Raw genomic sequence first — 19,990 nt, 5'->3', positions numbered from 1 at the left:
TATCCTTTGGCACAATAAAGTACCAAAGCCTTTGAGTAAATAGTGTATTTTGGTCTTAATTTCCCAGCTGCCTTATGTCAGTAAAGAATACATCTGGTATATACATATAAGAAAACCAGGACTGGAGTAGAAAGTACTGCTGATTTAGAGCCAAAAGTGCATTGAAAATTCAAAGTCAATTTCTGCTCCTGCCAGCAAAAGTCTTCAAAATAATATAAAAAAAAAAAATTAAAAGAAAAAAACAAAAAAATGTAAAAAGAAAAAAAAAAAATTATATATTTTCACAAGACATTCTACCCACCCCATCTGCCCAAACAACCCCACCCCAGTTCTGCTTCTCCCCCCCCAACAATATGTCTATATATATACAACATGATTGGTTTCTGTAAAATGTATCAAACCTCAATAGTTTAATAAAATCTCTTCTTTTTTTATTCCTGACGAACAAATACCAAAAAAACAACAATGTTTAACGCAGCAGCAGTAACCTTAAGGCTGCAGTTTTATGCTTCTCTCTCTCTTTTATGTATTAAATTGTGTATATAATAATTATACATCTATAAATATACATATATGTATACATACATATATATATATAGATTTGTATTTTTATTTATTTATTTTTTGCTTGTACTTTAATAGAACAAAATGTTTGTAGAAACCAACAGATCTTCACATTTTTGTTGGCTCGTCATTATGGTTTTCTCCTCTTTTCTCTCTAGTCTCTCAAAATGTGTTACTGAACATCGATAAATTAATCTCTTCATCCCTGAGTTTTAGTTTGAAGTGTGAGGCACTTTAGAAGATTGGAAGGTTCGTCTTCACTGGATACCGACCCAGCATAAGAGGTGTCTTCTTGGTAACCAAACTTCTGAAAGTGCCAAGAATGACCCCCACTCAAAGTAAAAGTCATAGTAACCAGATCTTACTTAAAACACCACCACTAAACTGGCTCAGGGCTGAAGGGGTTAATCACAAGACTTTTACAACTGTTGTGCATCATGAGTTATGAAACCGATTTGATATTGTGGCCAGCCATCTTCCACAAAGTAGGACTTTTCACTGTACTGCAGGACACGGAGGCGAGTCCCAGCAGAGGAACTGTGAACACATAGCTTTCACTCCTCGATGACACCAGGGACTCACACCTCTCACCTTCGTCCCAATGCAGGCGGCTAGTAGACACATAACCCTCACAAGCCCTCCACTAGAGGCATCGGAAATACGTACCTCTCAATCCTCACACTGAGATAAAAAGCACATACCGCTCACCATCTTCCCCAAGGAACATCATGGACAAAACTTTGAATAATCAAGTTATCTCTTTCCACAAAAGGGGTTATGAATAAAGGAAGAGTTTCGACACAAAACACAACTGTTACTTCAAGACTCCTTCCCGCTGTTTGAATCTTCGGTTTGTATAACAAGCACCAATGTTCTGATGGATTGAAAATTTGAGTGACAATCAGGGACACTTGAGAGGTATGCCAGGGAGCTTGCTCCGTGCTCAGATTTGCCCAGAGGCACCCTGGTGAGTAAAAAGAATTACAGGCACTAGTGTCCGACGGACGTCAGAGATAGATAGAGACAGAGAGAAGGAGAGAGAAAGAGAGAAAGGGAGGGAGAGAGAGAAGAGAGAGAGAGCACGCCCGTTAAAATGGGGAATGTACGTTTTGCAGGTTCTCCTTGCTGTCATTGTTAATAATATTATTGTTCTTTTATTTAAATGGCAAAAACTGGCCTCTCTCATCTATAGTCCTCCTTGGGATATTCTAACGTCACCAGATTTCCAAAGCCCATCCGTAAACTTTCCATATCGAAGGTTTCAATTTCTCTTTCTTGGCGTTCAAATAAATGCTTGATCCTCTCGCTGCGCTCCTTCTGAAGGGCTGCCAACTCTTCCTCGATCTAAAAGAAAGAAGAAACCGCCCGTTCAGGATATAGAAAAATAGAGCAGAATGACATTTATTTTTTCCTTGTACGATAAAATATCAAACTCTGCAATACTAAACTCTAGATCTTTAAACCTGCCTGAAGCTAAATCTCCAAGTTATTTTAGCATGAGGCTTTATTGCTCATCCACCCATCGCGGGGTCCAGGGAGAAGGATGCCAAGTACTGCACCACACAAAGTCATGGGCTGCAATGAACTGCAGCGACAGCACATTGTTTGGCATAGCTGGGAATTCTGGCCTTCGCCGATTGGCTGGATCCGATCAGCCAGTCAGATGAGGCCAGTGATGACATCACCTGTTGCTAGGAGTTTCCAGCACAGGATTGTTGGTGAAGATGAGTAGCAGATTTTAAGAGTATGTATATTAATATAAAGCCTTCACTGGAGGATGGCATGTGCGCGCTGCAACGTCTCCTGAGCTGGGCACCAAATTATCTATTAGAAACAGCTTTTATCATTGTATGAGATGAGAATTGTCAAGTCCTAATGTATCAACTACAGAAAAAGAGAAAAAGAACAGATTTATGGTTATCTATTTAGGTGTATATGTGATCCTTTCAGAGTCAATGAATAAAATTAGTGTCTGTGGTCACGTATACTGTCTTACGGATAAAGATACTCCTCCTTTGCCCCCCAAACCCATTGTATATAAAAGCACAATGCTTAAAAGAACATTAAGGACATTACACCCCTTCATTGGTTGGGGTCTCTGTACCCGGACCCTTATCAATACCATGTTTTTAAGGGTGTCAGTAGATAGAAAAATATTAAAATTTGAGAGTCTTCAGTGGTTGATACCATCTTTTCAGTTAGCCATTAAAAGGTAAATAGCAGCTTTCGAGACTACTCAGGTCTCTTCATCAGGCATAGAACACCACAAAATCTGAAGAGTCACATATTTATACACAACAGGGCACAGAAATAATGCAGAAAATAAGACAAGTGACGTGAAGCAGAACTATCATTATCCCTTTCCCTTAAACAGTTGTGGCTATAAATATTGCAACAGTTCATAGATAAGGAGTGTGAAAGTTTTATTGTCCGGTGATTGAGGTCTGGTCCATGATTGTGATGCCCCCAAAAGATTTGAGGAGCACATTCCTTAGTTGATAAAGAAAGACATACTGTATTTTTCAGACTACAAGAAGCACTTTGTCCCTCCAAAAATGTGGAGGAAAATGGGGGGTGCGTCTTATAATCCAGATGTACCTGCTCTGGCTGTGGTGAGGGAGCGGCAGCGGCCGAGCAGCGGGTCACAGGAGGCAGGAGCAGGCGGCTGAGGCCAACTCCTTTGCCTGCTGCTAAAGAGAATGAAATATTCACAACATTTCCACCCATGGGAGTGGAGGGCAGTGAATATTCATATCCTTTATTAGCGGGCACACGTTAATGCCCGGCAGCTACAGGAAGCGGGCAGCTGCAGCTAACACTGTGCCCGCTACTTATGAGCAATAGATATTCACTGCTTTCCACGCACCGAATCCCAGGGTGGAGAGCATTGAGTATTCTGGCAGCTGTCCTCAGCTTGTAAGGCCTCTTTCACACATCCATTTTTTAGAATCAGTCGCAAGCCGTCAAAGTCTTGAAAAGACGGATCCTGTGCCAATTGTAAAAAACTGATGCACTGGATCCGTTTTTTTTTTTTTTTAACTGATCCGTTGAAGTAGTTGCAGACGGAATTTAACCCCTTCACAACATGCGCCGTATTAGTACAGCGCATGTCGTGTCTCCCCCTTTGATGTGGGCTCCGGTGGTGAGCCCACATCAAAGTCGCGACATGTCAGCTGTTTTGTACAGCTGACATGTGTGCGCAATAGCGGCGGGTGAAATCACGATTCACCCGCCGCTATTAACCTGTTAAATGCCGCTGTTAAACGCCGACAGCGGCATTTAACTACCGCTTCCGGCCGCGCGGCTGGAAATGAGCGCATCACCGACCCCCGTCACTTGATCGTTGATGCATCAGGATGGTAACCATAGAGGTCCTTGAGACCTCTATGGTTACTGATGCTGGCCTGTGGTCGGCGCTCATAGCAGGCCTGCATTTCAGCTACATAGCAGCGATCTGATGACGTAGCAGAGCCGATCGAGTGGTGCCAGCTTCTAGCCTCCCATGGAGGCTATTGAAGCATGACAAAAGTTAAAAAAAATGTTATTAAAAATATGAAAAAAAAAAAAAAAAAAAATGTAAAAGTTTAAATCACCCCCGTTTTGCCCCATCCAAAAAAATAAATAAATAAATAAATAAAAAAATAAAAAATCAAGCCTACACATTTGGTATCGCCGCGTTAAGAATCGCCCGATCAATAAAAAAAAAAGCATTAACCTGATCGCTAAACAGCGTAGCGAAAAAAAAATCAAAACACCAGAATTACGTTTTTTTGGTCGCCGCGACATTGCATTAAAATGCAATAACGGGCGATCAAAAGAACACATCAGCACAAAAGTGGTATCATTAAAAACGTCAGCTTGGCACACAAAAAATAAGCCCTCACCCGACCCCAGATCACGAAAAATGGAGAGGCTACGGGTATCGGAAAATGACGCTTTTTTTTTTTTTAAAGCAAAGTTTTGAACTTTTTTTTCACCACTTAATACAAAATAACCTACCGTATATACTCAAGTGTAAGCCGAGATCTTCAGCCCTTTTTTTGGGCTGAAAGTCCCCCTCTCGGATTACTCGAGTCAAACCCAGGGGTCGGCAGGGGAGGGGGAGCTGTGTAATAATACTCACCTGCTCCTGGCACGGTCCCTGGTTCTCCCAGTGCCTCAGCTTCTTCCTGTACTGAGCGGTCACATGGTACCACTTATTACAGTAATGAATATGCGGATCCACCTCCCATAGGGGTGGAGCCGCATATTCATTACTGTAATGAGCGGTACCATGTGACCACTCAGTACAGGAAGAAGCTGCGGCGCCAGGAAAACAGGGACTGCACCGTGCCAGGAGCAGGTGAGTAAAATGGGGTGGGGGAGCACTGCGCGATATTCACCTCTCCTCGTTCCAGCTGCTGCTCCGTCTTCAGCGTCTTCTGCAGTGACGCTCAGGCAGAGGGCGCGCCCTCTGCCTCAATGTCAGTGCAGAAGACGCTGAAGACGGAGCGGCGGCCAGAAAAAGGAAAGATGAATATTTAAAGTGCAACGTTTGTGTAGGATTATATAGGGCGAATATCTTTATGGAGCATCTTATGGGGCCAAAATTAACGTTTGTGCAGCACTATATGGGGCAAGTGTCTGTATGGAGCATCGTATGTGGCAATAACATTTGTGCAGCACTATATGGGGTAAATATCTCTATGGAGCATCTTATGGAGCCATAATCAGCATTTGTGCAGCATTATATGGGGCAAATGTGTCTATGGAGCATCTTATGGGGCTATTATAAACCTTTATGCAGGATTATTTGTGGCATATTTTAATATGGAGCATCTTATGGGGCTTATTATGAACTGTATGGAGCATTATATGGGGCCCCTGATTCAATATGAATATTCAAAAACACAACCTACTCAATTAATTTTACTTTTATTGGTATTTATTTTTACTTTTGAAATTTACCGGTAACTGCTGCATTTCCCACCCTAGGCTTATACTCGAGTCATTAAGTTTTCCCAGTTTTTTGTGGCAAAATTTGGGGGGTCGGCTTATAGTCAGGTCAGCTTATACTCGAGTATGTACGGTAGACATGTTTGGTGTCTATGAACTTGTAATGACCTGGAGAATCATAAAATCAGGTCAGTTTTAGCATTTAGTGAACCTAGCAAAAAAAGCCAAACAAAAAACAAGTGTGGGATTGCAATTTCACGACACTTGTACTAGAAAACGGGAAAAAAATTCCAAGACATGGCAAAACAAATGGTGTCGTTCAAAAGTACAACTCGTCCCGCAAAAAGTAATCCCCCACATGACCATATTGACGGAAAAATAAAAAAGTTATGGCTCTGGGAAGGAGGGCAGCGAAAACGCAAGAACGAAAAAGGGTCGCGGCATGAAGGGGTTAAAGGGAACCGGTCACCCCCAAAATCGAGGGTGAGCTAAGCCCACCACCATCAGGGGCTTATCTACAGCATTCTGTAATGCTGTAGATAAGCATCCGATGTAACCTAAAAGATGTGAAAAAGAGGTTATATTATACTCACCTGGAGGCGGGCGGTGCGATCCGGTGGGTGACGCGGTCCGGTCCGGGGCCTCCCATCTTCATACAATGACGTCGTCTTCTGGTCTTCACGCTGCGGCTCCGGCGTACTTTGTCTGCCCTGTTGAGGGCAGAGCAAAGTACTGCAGTGTGCGGGGGGGCCTCTCTGACCTTTTCCTCAACAGGGCAGACAAAGTATGCCTGCGCCGGAGCGTGAAGACCAGAAGAGGAGGTCATCTGATGAAGATGCGAAGCGCCGGACCGCGACACCCACCGGATGGGACCGGGACCACCCCCTGGGTGAGTATAATCTAACCTCTTTTTCTTATCTTTCAGGTTACATCGGAGGCTTATCTACAGCATTACAGAATGCTATAGATAAGCCCCTGATGCTGGTGGGCTTACCTCACCCTCGATTTGGGGGGGTGACAGGTTCCTTTTAAAGAAAGAAACAGAATTCTGGAGAGGGAAAGAGATTTTCCCGAAAGTAAAAAATGGGTTCCGGGCATGCTTGGTTGCAAAAAACAGCATCCGTCACTGGAATCTGTCTTCTGACGGACAGCGACGGATCTTGCACCCATAGGCTTCCATTATAGCCAAAGACGGATGCCGCAAGATCCGTCGCTGTGCTTTTTTTGACGTACACAAAAAAAGTTAGTATGTGCGTTGTCTCTGTCAGATGGACGACTTTACGACGTATCCATCAAAAGATGGATGAAACGGAAGGTCATCCCTCACAATCCATCGCTAATACAAGTCTATGGGAAAAAAACGGATCCAGCAGCATCATTTGCTGGATCCATTTTTTTCTAAAAACGACGGATTGTGACTGATTCTAAACTGCCATGCACTGCTTACAAGCATAAATCAGTTGCTGACATCGGAACAAGACGTTGTGAGGCAAGTATAATGGTTTAGGCTTTCTTTTTAGGGTAAGTTCACACAGGATGTTTTTGCTGCTTTTTTAATGCTAATTTTCAGCTGCTTTTTACTCCTCTAAAACCTAGGTGTGTCTTATGATCCGATGCTTCTTATAGTCCGAAAAATGTGGTAAATCCATATGACACGTTCATTCCTGCACTGAGTCAAAGGTCGTCATAAGTTTGTACTTCCACATTTTTCTGCCTCTATGATATTTGAAGTTACCTTTAAATATAAGCAACTAGTAGTAGTCACCTTTATTACAAAAAGATGCCCGATTACAATTTAAATTTCCAGACCCCACGTCTGTGTTTTATTTTAGGCAGCCCCCAAATATAAAAAGCATCACTGTCAGAACTGTGCAACCAGAAAAAAATGTAAAACCTGTCCATTTATAATGACCACGGACAAGATAAAGATCCCCAACTCACATCAGGACTATAAGATCCCAGAAACTTTCAGCAGCATCACATGTAGTGTGGTGTACTTAATTATATGTACCAAATGACCAGCTGGGGGTCTGTATGTAGGGGAGACCGGGCCAAAAAAAAAAAAATCACCGACACAAAAAGGACTAAAAATCCTCAAAAAAAACCCACCAAAAACTGAAAAAGGCAGAGATACTTACCTGCCTAGGGCTCAAAACAAATGCACTCAGGGTGCAGTGGACCTAATTAATTATGACAACACAGGTGCAGCAATACCAATATAACAATGACTCTCAGCCTACTAAGCCATGGAGGGGGTGATTGTTTAGTATACTAGTGCACACTGAAAAATCTCCAATCTATATGCGGCATAATTCACACAGGCAATGCAGAGCATCCGGCTTACAGCCCAATACCAACGCCCATAGTTTCAGATCAGGCGGGCTGCCCAGCTGGAGATCAGGCTCTGTAGTTGTGGCCTCTGTTCACACAGGGTGCATTTGGGAGGCACTGGGTAGCCCGCCTGATCTAATGTCTGCGCCTGGAATGAGAGATTTTCTATTATGTTAATATTCTATCATATATCAGATTTCCTTTTAGTGTAATGTTTTATGTTAGCTATATAGGGGAACTGACAGCATAGAATGGCTGTTCAAACCAAGTCCAGGTGCTCAGTGCATCCATGGTGCAGCCAAACATTTAAGTACAGCTTCCCACTTGCTTGTTTTCCATCCATCTCTGCCCTTCTCTCTCACTATGAAGTCAGAGCTGTTGACCAAAGTAGGGAGTGGGGCGAAGAGATTAAAAATCAAGCAGGTGCACTTAAAGGATCTCTGTCAGCAAAGAATGATCGTTCAAATTTAGTACCACCGCTCCATGCATCATGGCGGGCCCAAACATTTTAAAGGGAATCTGTCAGCAGGTTTTTGCTATGTAAGCTTTAGACAACATGCTGTAGGGGGTAAAACACAGATTTCAGTGATGCCTCTCTTATCAAGCTCTATGGTTTTGTTTGCCTGCAATGATTGTTTTAGAACTAGGAGCTTCTCATTGCTGTAACCCAGCAGATGTGCCTCCTAGTCCGGCTACACCCCTCCTGTGATAGAAAGCTCACTGTCTATAGACTGTGTACTTACAGAGTCTGGGTTTGCAAGTTTAGCTTTATCAGCTCTGCTTCATTGCTAAATCAAAAATCTGATTGTCAGAACGCCAGATCCCAGTAATTTAAGTGACACATTGTTGGATTCAGCTTTTTTTTGCCTACATCAGGCTGCTCTCCGATGAGGTAGCAAAAGCCTGCTGACAGATTTTCTTTTAGTACACCTTCCCACCTGCTTGTTTTCCCCTTTATCTCCACCCCCTCTTTGATTGACAGCTGTGTTTTCATAGTAGAGATAGATGGAAACCATGCAGGTGGTAAGATGTATATAAATGATTGGTCCTGCCATGAAGCCCCGAGCGCTTGTACTTGGCTGAACAGTCATTCGATGCTGACAGAGTCCCTTTAAGTTTCTTTAGAAACGTGATTAACTCGTAATACGACAAAAGCTTCAATCAGTATTCGATAGAGTGGTCATGGATGCTCCAATGGCTGACCGGCGTCTGTTTTATACCTAATCTGATATTGGGCGTTGAAGACGCGCTGCTCTACATGGGCGTGACAGTTCCTGAAGCACCCATTCAGTCACCCCATTAGGTAGGTTAGCAGCTAGGCCTGGATTAGTTGCCTCAGTAAATGTTCCACCACATAGAAAAGTCGCTACACCAGATGTCATATTGGATAAAAACTAAGGCGCCAGACTAGCAGTCTAAGCGAAATTTGCAAGAAATCAGCCACATGTTGATGTGGAAATCCATAACAAGCACAAATAAGGAAGTTGGGGGTGGCGGTAGCATGGGGGGGTGGGGTTAGAACAGTTAATAATTTAAGAAAGAATAGAAGTACAGAGAGATACATAAAATGTATGTATACTAATGCCAGAAGCCTCGCCAACAAAATGGACGAATTAGAACTAATGTTGTTGGAGCATAATTATGACATGGTGGGGATATCTAAAACGTGGCTGGATGAGAGCCATGACTGGGCTGTTAACTTGCAGGGCTATAGTCTGTTCAGAAATGACCGCACAGATAAGCGAGGGGGTGGGGTGTGTCTATATGTAAAATCGTCCTTAAAACCCATCCTGCGTGATAATATAGGTGAATTTAATGAAAATGTAGAGTCCCTGTGGGTGGAGATAAGGGGAGGGGGAAAAAATAATAAATTACTGATAGGGGTTTGTTATAAGTCTCCAAAAATAATGGAAGCAATGGAGAATATCCTTGTAAAGCAAATAGATGAAGCTGTGACTCAAGGAGAAGTCATTATCATGGGGGAATTCAACTACCCTGAAATAGATTGGGGAACAGAACCTGCAGTTCCAGCAAAGGTAATCGGTTTTTGACAACTATGAGAGACAATTACCTTTCACAATTTGTTCAGGACCCAACAAGAAGGGGGGCACTGCTAGACCTAATATTAACCAACAGGCCAGACCGCATAGCAAATATAAAGGTTGGGGGTCACTTGGGGAATAGTGATCACAAAATAATAAGTTTTCATGTATCCTTTAATAAGATGTATAGTAGAGGGGTTACCAGGACACTAAACTTCAGGAGGGCAAATTTCCAACGGATGAGAGAGGATCTTAGTGCAATTAACTGGGACGATATCCTGAGACATAAAAATACACAAAGAAAATGGGAGACGTTTATTAGCATCCTGGATAGGACTTGTGCACAGTATATACCGTATGGGAATAAACATACTAGAAATAGGAGGAAACCAATATGGCTAAATAGAGCTGTAAGGGGCGCAATAAGTGACAAAAAGAAAGCATTTAGAGAATTAAAGGAAGTAGGTAGTGAGGAGGCATTAAATAAATACAGAAAATTAAATAAATTCTGTAAAAAACAAATCAAGGCAGCAAAGATTGAGACAGAGAGACTCACTGCCAGAGAGAGTAAACATTATCCCAAAGTATTCTTTAACTACGTAAATAGTAAGAAACTAAAAAATGATAGTGCTGGCCCCCTTAAAAATAGTCTGGGTGAAATGGTGGATGAGGAAAAAAACAATATGCTAAATTACTTTTATTTTTTCATCAGTATTTACACAAGAAAATTCCATGGCTGACAATATGATCAGTGGTAACAAAAATTCCCCATTAAATGTCACCTGCTTAACCCAGCAGGAAGTACGGTGGCGTCTAAAAATCACTAAAATTGACAAATCTCCGGGCCCGGATGGGATCCACCCTCGAGTACTGCAGGAATTAAGTACAGTCACTGATAGACCATTATTTTTAATCTTTAAACACTCCATAATAACAGGGTCTGTACCACAGGACTGGCGTATAGCAAATGTGGTGCCAATATTCAAAAAGGGGACAAAAACTGAACTCGGAAATTATAGGCCAGTAAGCTTAAAGGGAACCTGTCACCCCGTTTTTTCAGATTGAGCTATAAATACTGTTAAATAGGGCCTGCGCTGTGCGTTACTATAGTGTATGTAGTGTACCCTGATTCCCCATGTATGCTGAGAAATACATTACCAAAGTCGCCGTTTTCGCCTGTCAATCAGGCTGGTCTGGTCAGGTGGGCGTGTTCACAGCGCTCTTTTCTTCCCCAGCTTTCCGTTGGTGGCGTAGTGGTGTGCGCATGTCCAAGGTCCGAATTCCCTGCGCCCACGTGAAGACACAGCGCGCGATCTGCGCTGTCATCCCTTTCATCGTGGGGGCGGCCATCTTCCTGGGGCCGCGCGTGCGCAGATGGAGTGCTCTGCTGCACGGGGCTTCAGGAAAATGGCCGCGGGATGCCGCGCGTGCGCACAAGAGATCGCGGCGGCCATTTTCCCAAAGCCGAGTTTGCATCTCGGCTTTGGGAAAATGGCCGCCGCGATCTCTTGTACGCACGCGCGGCATCCCGCGGCCATTTTCCTGAAGCCCCGTGCAGCAGAGCATTCCATCTGCGCACGCGCGGCCCCAGGAAGATGGCCGCCCCCACCGATGAAAGGGATGACAGCGCAGATCGCGCGCTGTGTCTTCACGTGGGCGCAGGGAATTCGGACCTTGGACATGCGCACACCACTACGCCACCAACGGAAAGCTGGGGAAGAAAAGAGCGCTGTGAACACGCCCACCTGACCAGACCAGCCTGATTGACAGGCGAAAACGGCGACTTTGGTAATGTATTTCTCAGCATACATGGGGAATCAGGGTACACTACATACACTATAGTAACGCACAGCGCAGGCCCTATTTAACAGTATTTATAGCTCAATCTGAAAAAACGGGGTGACAGGTTCCCTTTAACCTCTACTGTGGGTAAAATCCTGGAGGGCATTCTAAGGGATGCTATGCTGGAGTATCTGAAAAGGAATAGCCTCATGACCCAATATCAACATGGGTTTACTAGGGACTGTTCCTGTCAGACTAATTTGATCAGTTTCTATGAAGAGGTAAGTTCCGGACTGGACCAAGGGAACCCAGTAGATGTAGTGTATATGGACTTTTCAAAAGCTTTTGATACGGTGCCACACAAAAGGTTGATACCTAAAATGAGAATAACTGGGATAGGGGAAAATATGTGTAAGTGGGTTAAGAGCTGGCTCAGGGATAGGAAACAAAGGGTGGTTATTAATGGAGCACACTCGGACTGGGTCGCGGTTAGCAGTGGGGTACCACAGGGGTCAGTATTGGGCCCTCTTCTTTTTAACATATTTGTTAATGACCTTGTAAAGAGCATACAGAGCAGAATTTCAATATTTGCAGATGCCACTAAACTCTGTAGGGTAATCAATACAGAGGAGGACAATTTTATATTACAAGATTTATGTAAACTAGAAGCTTGGGCTGATAAATGACAAATGAGCTTTAAAAGGGATAAATGTAAGGTCATGCACTTGGGTAGAAGTAATAAGATGTATAACTATGTGCTTAATTCTAAAACTCTGGGCAAAACCGTCAATGAAAAAGACCTGGGCGTATGGGTGGATGACAAACTCACATAGTGGCCAGTGTCAGGCAGCTGCTACAAAGGCAAATAAAATAATAGGATGCATTAAAAGAGGCATAGATGCTCATGAGGAGAACATAATTTTACCTCTATAGAAGTCACTAGTTTGACCACACTTAGAATACTGTGTACAGTTCTGGTCTCCGGTGTAAAAGAAAGACGTAGCTGAACTGGAGCGGGTGCAGAGGAGGGCAACCAAGGTTATTAGAGGACTGGGGGGTCTGCAATACCAAGATAGGTTATTACACTTGGGGCTATTTAGTTTGAAAAACGAAGGCTAAGGGGTGATCTTATTTTAATGTATAAATATATATGTGGGGACAGTACAAAGACCTTTCTGCTGATCTTTTTACTCGTAGACCTGAGGCAGGGACAAGGGGGCATCCTCTACATCTGGAGGAAAGAAGGTTTAATCATAATAACAGACGCGGATTCTTTACTGTAAGAGCAGTGAGACTATGGAACTCTCTGCTGTATGATGTTGTAATGAGTGATTCATTACTTAAATTTAAGAGGGGACTGGATGCCTTTCCTGAAAAGTATAATGTTACAGGTTATATACACTAGATTCCTTGATAGGGCGTTGATCCAGGGAACTAGTCTGATTGCCGTATGTGGTGTCGGGAAGGAATTTTCCCCCAATGTGGAACTTACTCTTTGCCACATGGTTTTTTTTTTTTGCCTTCCTCTGGATCAACATGTTAGGGCATGTTAGGTTAGGCTATGAGTTGAACTAGATGGACTTAAAGTCCTCCTTCAACCTTAATAACTATGTTACTATGTCCTAAAATATGTGCGGATTTATTTCTGCCATGTGGGAGTGGGCTTCCGCATCTCATACACAAAACCTGTAACAAACCTGCCACAAGTGACCGCGGCCCAAGGCTGACATACACAGTTTGCAAATTAAAAACATTAACACACTTGCTCCACAATATTAAGTATTGTAAGTACAAATAATATTTTTGATTTTAGTAAAATGCCAATAAGAGTGAGAGTAGATTACAGTCTCATATAGGAGATTCTAATAATTATCAGTATAGACTTACCAACATATCACAATTTAGCTGCAAAAAATATGTTTACCTTCTGTTCTAGGTGCGCTCTGCGAAGGGACACCCTCTGTTCCAACTTTTGCAGTTCACGCTCATGCTGTGCCTCCGTCTGCATCTTGATCTTGCTCTGGTAGGCATTGAGCAGCTCCATCTCCTGTTGAAGCTGTTGCCTTAGAGCCTGGCATTCTGCTTCTTGAGCCTCATCCAAGCGCAACTAAAATAACAGTAACATTCTAAATAAAACACAAAGCAGCGTCCACTCATGGAATATTTAGCATATGTAACAGTTGGTTAAAGATAATCTATCACTGACAAGTTGCTGCTACCCCATCGGATAGTAACAAGCTGTACTGGAACAGACACGGATTCCAGCAATGTGTCACTTACTGAGCTGCTTGCTGTTATTTTGATAAAATCACTGATTAATCTGCTGCAGATCTAGCAGTTTTCTGAATGCAGGACTCTGTATGTTATATACCCTCACCACCAATTGCCAGCTTTCTACTGGAATGTGTTTATACAGTTTGAAGAGTTTCATTCAGTCCCTTCCTGCCCTATGCCACAATAGTATGTTGCTGTACTATGCAATTCCATTGAGCAACCATGTAACTTCAGTGTAACCACAGGACCTGTGCCAACGCCATCACTTGAAGGTGCCCGCAATATTAAACAGCTGAAACCCCACTCTGATGGCCAATATGACAGGCAACTCTGATCCTCCAGATCAAATCCTTAGACACAATGGTTAGATATATCAACTCATCACTCACCTGCAAAAAGTACGGTTTTATTATTTTTGTGTTTTATTTTATTTTTTTAGTTCACTTATCAAAAAAAGGCAACAAAAAGTAATGAAAAAGCTACATGCACCACAAAAGGTCACCAAAGACCAACTACAAATCATCTCCTAAACACGAGCCCTCACACAGCTATGTCGATGAAAAGGCAATCAGGTTATGGGTTTATGACAGCGATAAAAGAAAATCTCTTTCAAACAGAAAATATTTCTATTGGGCAAAAGTGGAAAAACCTAAAATAACCTATTTTGTATCTTCCTAATCAACAACCCACAGACTAAAATCATATCACTTATGCAGTAAAGTGAACAAACAGGGTCTGATTCATTAAAACTGGAGTTTTGCTCCCCAGTCTTCATGATTGGTGTGCAGGAGTAAGACATGCCTGACACATTAAGAGGCACCCGCCACCTAATGATTGAGGCACATTATAGGCACACATCTCCACTCACATCTGTCTGGCCAGAGAGTGGACTAAATTTCTGGTGTAAAAAAGTGTTGTAACTTTTGAAGTTGGCGGATGGGCTTCGCCACAACAGATGTACGCTTTTCCCACTTTGGTGGACCTCACCGGGATGGGAGTGAACTCAAAAAGTCACAACATTTTTGCAAAACAACATTTTACGACCAACCATAGATGGAGGAAAGAACATAATTGCAATTTCCTGTACACAAAAAAGGTTTTGTGTGTCCTGTGGATGAAAGCTGCAGCGGCTAAAGTGAAGAAGAGGACAACATCCCCAGAAGTGGTATATGTTCATACATCTCTACGGCTTAGATAGAAATATGGGCGGATCTAGTGTTGTATACATATCAAATTCTGGAGCCTAAAGAGGCACAACATAATCCTCTCATTATAATGATTGTTAGGGTAGGCAAGCACAGTTCGTGGCATTTTCGGTAGTTTTGCTCTGCATTGCTGCTTACAAGTACTAAAGATAACTGTGGATTGCAGTGGAAACACATCTTCTCTGATCATATCCACACAAAAACTGCCAGCACTGATACAAGTAGTGATAACATTTCTTCTAACTAAATACAAGGTACAACAATGCATCATTACAGGACTGATACCGGTGTCTAGACTAGTGAATCAAGTTAATACCTATCTGAATGGATGAGAACAACTTCTAGACTTGCTTACCGCCTGGGAGGCCATCATTTCATTGATGCTTTGCTCATACTGCTCAGCAAGGATGGCCAATTTGCGTGTCTGCTCGTCCTTCAGGGACTTGAGTATTGTCTTGTGCTCACACTTTGGGGATACCTCCAGCTGGTGATTCTTCAGGGCCTTGTACTGTTTCGTCTGCACTTTGCATGTGTCCTGAAACTGCTTCTTAATCTGCATTTCCATGACCTGAATAATTAAAATCAAATGTAATTGCATAGCCACCTATTATTCTGGCCTATACATACAATGAAGTTCAGCTACATTTCAGGATAAGCAAGAACACAAAATAATTTCCCCTTTGGGTAACTTCATTGTAGTGTGACACAGGTCTAACCATTTACATTGTGAAAATGTCTAACAAACAAGTGTGTACAATGAAGAAATATGGGCCTTGTATAAACAGCAACAGTAAATGATAGTTCTGAGGTTGGAAGAGGTCATTAAAGAAACTAGTAAAGTAGCCCTTAACCTATAAATGGGTACACTTGGCTTGGGCAACAAAGCAAGTTTCTTGTAATGGCAGGAGGGAAGCAACCTATCCAATCAAGGCAATGTAAAACATCATGGCATCTTCAACAGTCAGACAAATCACAACATTTATCCAATATATAGTTGCTGATAGAAAGGTTCCTGAGCAATAGAAAAAGAACGAATATATCGTATACAAGCCGACCCGAGTATAAGCCAACCCCACTAATTTTGCCACAAAAAACTGGGAAAACTTATTGACTCGAGTATAAGCCTAGGGTGGGAAATGCAGCAGCTACCGGTGAATTTAAAAAATAAAAAGATGCCCCATACCGTTCATTATTGCCCCATAGATGCTCCATAGAAAGCTGTGCCATATATAATGCTCTGCACCGTTCAGTATGGCCCCATAGATGCTCCATAGAAAGCTGTGCCCCATATATATTGCTCTGCACCGTCGATTATGGCCCCATAGATGCTCCATATATAATGCTGCTGCTGCTGCAATAAAAAAAAAAAAAAAATCACATACTCACCTCTCTTCGCTCAGGACGCCGGCGCTTTCAATATTTACCTGCTCCTCGTGCGGCTCCGTCTCCAGCACTGACGCTCAGCAGAGGGCGCGCACTGACTACGTCACCGCGCCCTCTAACCTGAGCGTCACTGCTAGAGGACGCTGCAGATTGAGCCGCACCGGAGCGAGGAGCAGGTAAATATCGCGCAGCACTCCCGTATACTTACCTGCTCCCGCCGCGGTCCCTGCTTCTCCCGGCGCTGCATCTTCTTCCTGTATTGAGCGGTCACAGTTACCGCTCATTTACAGCAATGAATATGCGGCTCCACCCTTATGGGAGGTGGAGCCGCATATTCATTGCTGTAATGAGCGGTAACTGTGACCGCTCAATACAGGAAGAAGATGCAGCGCCGGGAGAAGCAGGGACCGCGGCGGGAGCAGGTAAGTATACGGGAGTGCTGCGCGATATTTACCTGCTCCTCGCTCCGGCGCTGCACTCAAGAAGCTGCAGCGCCGGGAGAAGCAGGGACCACGCCGGGAGTAGGTAAGTATAACTAGACAGCCCCCGCTCCCCCTCCCCTGCCGACCCCCGGGTATGACTCGAGTATAAGCCGAGAGGGGGACTTTCAGCCCCCAAAAATGGGCTGAAAATCTCAGCTTATACTCGAGTATATACGGTATATTAAAAATAAAAAAGATTGATTATAAATAAATGCCTAGATACCGTTAATTATCAGATCGTTGGGGGTCACACCCACCAATCTACTGTTTCAAGCGCCAGACGGACGTGCTCAGTTGTGGAGAAAACTGCTCCATTAACTAAAAAGTAGCTGCTGCATGGTACTGCAAAACTACCCTAATCATGTGAATAAGTACTCCACCTCGGTCACTATACAGTTTAAGAAGCTGTTCCGCAACACAACGAAGCACATCCAGCCAGCAACAGGAACAGCAGCTTGGCAGATGTCGCACCCACACCAATCTGATATTGATGACCTATCCTAAGTATAGGCCATCAATATAAAAGTACTGGACAACCCCCAACAGAACACGTCTGAGCATGTGCAGCAGTATGTGCTGCTACTGGATAATTTGATTTAATTCTGGAGATACCAGGGGTGCTGAGGTAAGAAGAGGCTGCTCACACTGCAGTCAACCTCATTTTGCTAAATTTTGAGCCACTGCTGTGACTTGCAGATCTCTGGTGGTAACAAGGTCGGGGCGTGGGGGGTTGAATTAGTTTGTTTGAAAGAAAAAAAAGTTGTCTCCAGGTCACAGCAGCAGAAGCTCCCTCCTGCACATGTATCCGGTCATATTAGAAGTTATAGGCCAGGTGTAGCGCCATATTAATATACTATAGTGATTAGTTCCCTAGACAAAAGGAGTGCGATTTGCAAATTCAAAAAGGTATTTAAGAGTTTATTTATAATGAAATTTCTTTTACAAATAGATTAATGTTCTATTCCTCAAAAAAACAAACAAAAAATATATATATTTGGGGGTTTCCCCACATAAGTAATTCATCACCTCACCCACAGGATAGACCAATGCCTGATTGCTAGGGGTGCATTGCTGTGACCCCCCACAGCAAGGAGAATTCTGATCTGGATCCCCCGCCTTCTCCTTACAATAACGAACACTTGAACATGACTGTTACAGCTTCTTTGAGTCTAAGAGACTGGCGGAGTTAGTACGGCACTGTACTATCTGCAGTCTCAGAAATTTAGAGGAACAGCGCAGGAATGGACAATGTCACTTCATTAACTCCCAATTGCAATGAGAAGAAATGGAAGATCGTATCCCAAGGGTGGGGATCCCAACAATCAGATATTTATCACCTTTACTGGATAGGTGATAGAGGCATTTTATTGAAAAAACCCTCAGGTAATAAAAGATAGTCCAAATTAAAGAATGATGGAAAATACCTTGAGATTCTTGGGTTGCTGCCGGAGTTCCATCACATGTTTCCGATGCAACTCCCTTTCCCTGCGCTTGTTGTATTCCAGCTGATTCTCCAGTTCAGTCTGATGCTGCAGACGTATAAGGTCCATCCGAAGTTTCTGCAACATGTGCAGCTGCCGATACTCCAGCTCCCGAGTTGACTCGTCGTGCCGGATTAACATGGCATGCTCCATTTCTTTCTGGGTTCGCTTCTTATTGAGCTCCTGAGAAGGATATTAGTGTTAGATGCAGACAAAGACCATTGAACTGGGTGGAAAACAGACTGAATTTCTGTGTCCATCTGCTTGCTAAATGTCATTAAAACTTCTGGATTACTATTCCTATCACTTACATTTAGAAAACTTGCAGTGTGTGATAATCGGCAGTATTAAGAGAACGTGCATGAGCTACTGCTTGGTTCTTTAGGACACAAGCTAGAAAATTGCTGAAACCTCAAGTGTAATTTAACATGGATTGGTCACTGTGTTTTTGGCTTTCCGACTGTGCTAAGCTATGAAAACTACTAAACCGCATATGCACAAAAATATCCCATTAAGTCTTCCTTAAATTCCCTCCTTTTCTTTGATCACATTTTGTCTCATATACATATAAATCTTCGTGTGTCTTAGCAGATGGGCCGTGTCCCCACTTCTCCACACTGTTTTATGAGCTGGCTGTAAGACTACTGGCTGCAGCAGAAGTCTTCCCTCTTTGCCTTGTAACTATAAAAAAATACTGCAGAATAAATAAAAAAAAAAAAAAAAAAAAAAAAAAAAGAGTGAGCGCAACTAGATTTCTTCTCAATTTAAACATTTATTTTTATAATTTCTTTCATAAACTTGCTCTACTCCATTATAAACTGTTGTATGTAGCTATCATCTTTTAGCACACCGTAGCTAATCTACTTTGATTACAGACCTACAAAGATGTATGAAAACAATTCATAAACTGGCGATAAAAAATACGAAGAGGTAAAGAAAAAAAGGGGGCAGAAGTCGTTACATAGGTCCATTTTGGGCATTACCTGTTGTAGTATAACTCAATCAATAATTTCCCAATTGCATAAGGAGTAGTAACTCCAAATGGAAAATAATTAGGTAGCACATATACCTGCAGAGAGTTCAGAAACATGCAGCCACAGAGTAAGCAACCGTACCTCACGGATGTGCTGCTGCTCAACTTCATGCCTTTTAATCATTATCTTCCTCTTGAAGAGTCGGCAATTTTTCTCATAGTACAGTCTCTGCTGGCTAAGGAGTTGAGCTTCTTCCTCAGCCTGAGTGTGCTGGAGGTTCTCTTTATGCTTTGATATGCGTTCCTGCTTTTCCTTCTTGGGCGTGCTATGGTCCTCGTTCATTTCCTGGATGTAAGAGGTGGCCAGTCACTTTTTTAGATTCATAATATACTATAGGTTTATTAAGTTTGAGAAGGGAGCAGTCACTAAGGCTTGGCTCTCCTTGCTATATATTACCCCCCAGCAATCAATCTAACCACTATCCAGAAGTGACACATGGCCTAAAGAATTATATAGGAAACACATGTTGTGGCGTGA

General features: G+C 42.8%; 1 protein-coding gene across 6 annotated transcripts in view; it reads right to left on the bottom strand.

Annotated features, from left to right (window-relative positions):
* Positions 1 to 1,529: 1,529 nt before the first annotated feature.
* The window catches only part of TAOK3 (TAO kinase 3), a 308,043-nt gene continuing 289,582 nt past the window's right edge, over positions 1,530 to 19,990 (bottom strand). For all 6 annotated transcript variants that reach the window (XM_069754530.1, XM_069754547.1, XM_069754558.1 and 3 more), the window contains 5 exons: positions 19,595 to 19,798; positions 18,423 to 18,662; positions 15,489 to 15,701; positions 13,579 to 13,761; positions 1,530 to 1,908 (listed from right to left, as the gene is read on the bottom strand). In XM_069754530.1, coding sequence (XP_069610631.1) covers positions 1,747 to 1,908; positions 13,579 to 13,761; positions 15,489 to 15,701; positions 18,423 to 18,662; positions 19,595 to 19,798 — 1,002 coding nt within the window. In that variant the 3' untranslated portion in view covers positions 1,530 to 1,746. The remainder of the gene's footprint in view (positions 1,909 to 13,578; positions 13,762 to 15,488; positions 15,702 to 18,422; positions 18,663 to 19,594; positions 19,799 to 19,990) is intronic.

The sequence above is a fragment of the Ranitomeya imitator genome, chromosome 1 (genome assembly GCF_032444005.1).
Source record: "Ranitomeya imitator isolate aRanImi1 chromosome 1, aRanImi1.pri, whole genome shotgun sequence".
In the NCBI taxonomy this organism is placed as follows: Eukaryota; Metazoa; Chordata; class Amphibia; order Anura; family Dendrobatidae; genus Ranitomeya; species Ranitomeya imitator.
Note: the sequence above shows the minus strand (reverse complement) of the source record. Positions and strands in the feature narration are given on the sequence as shown.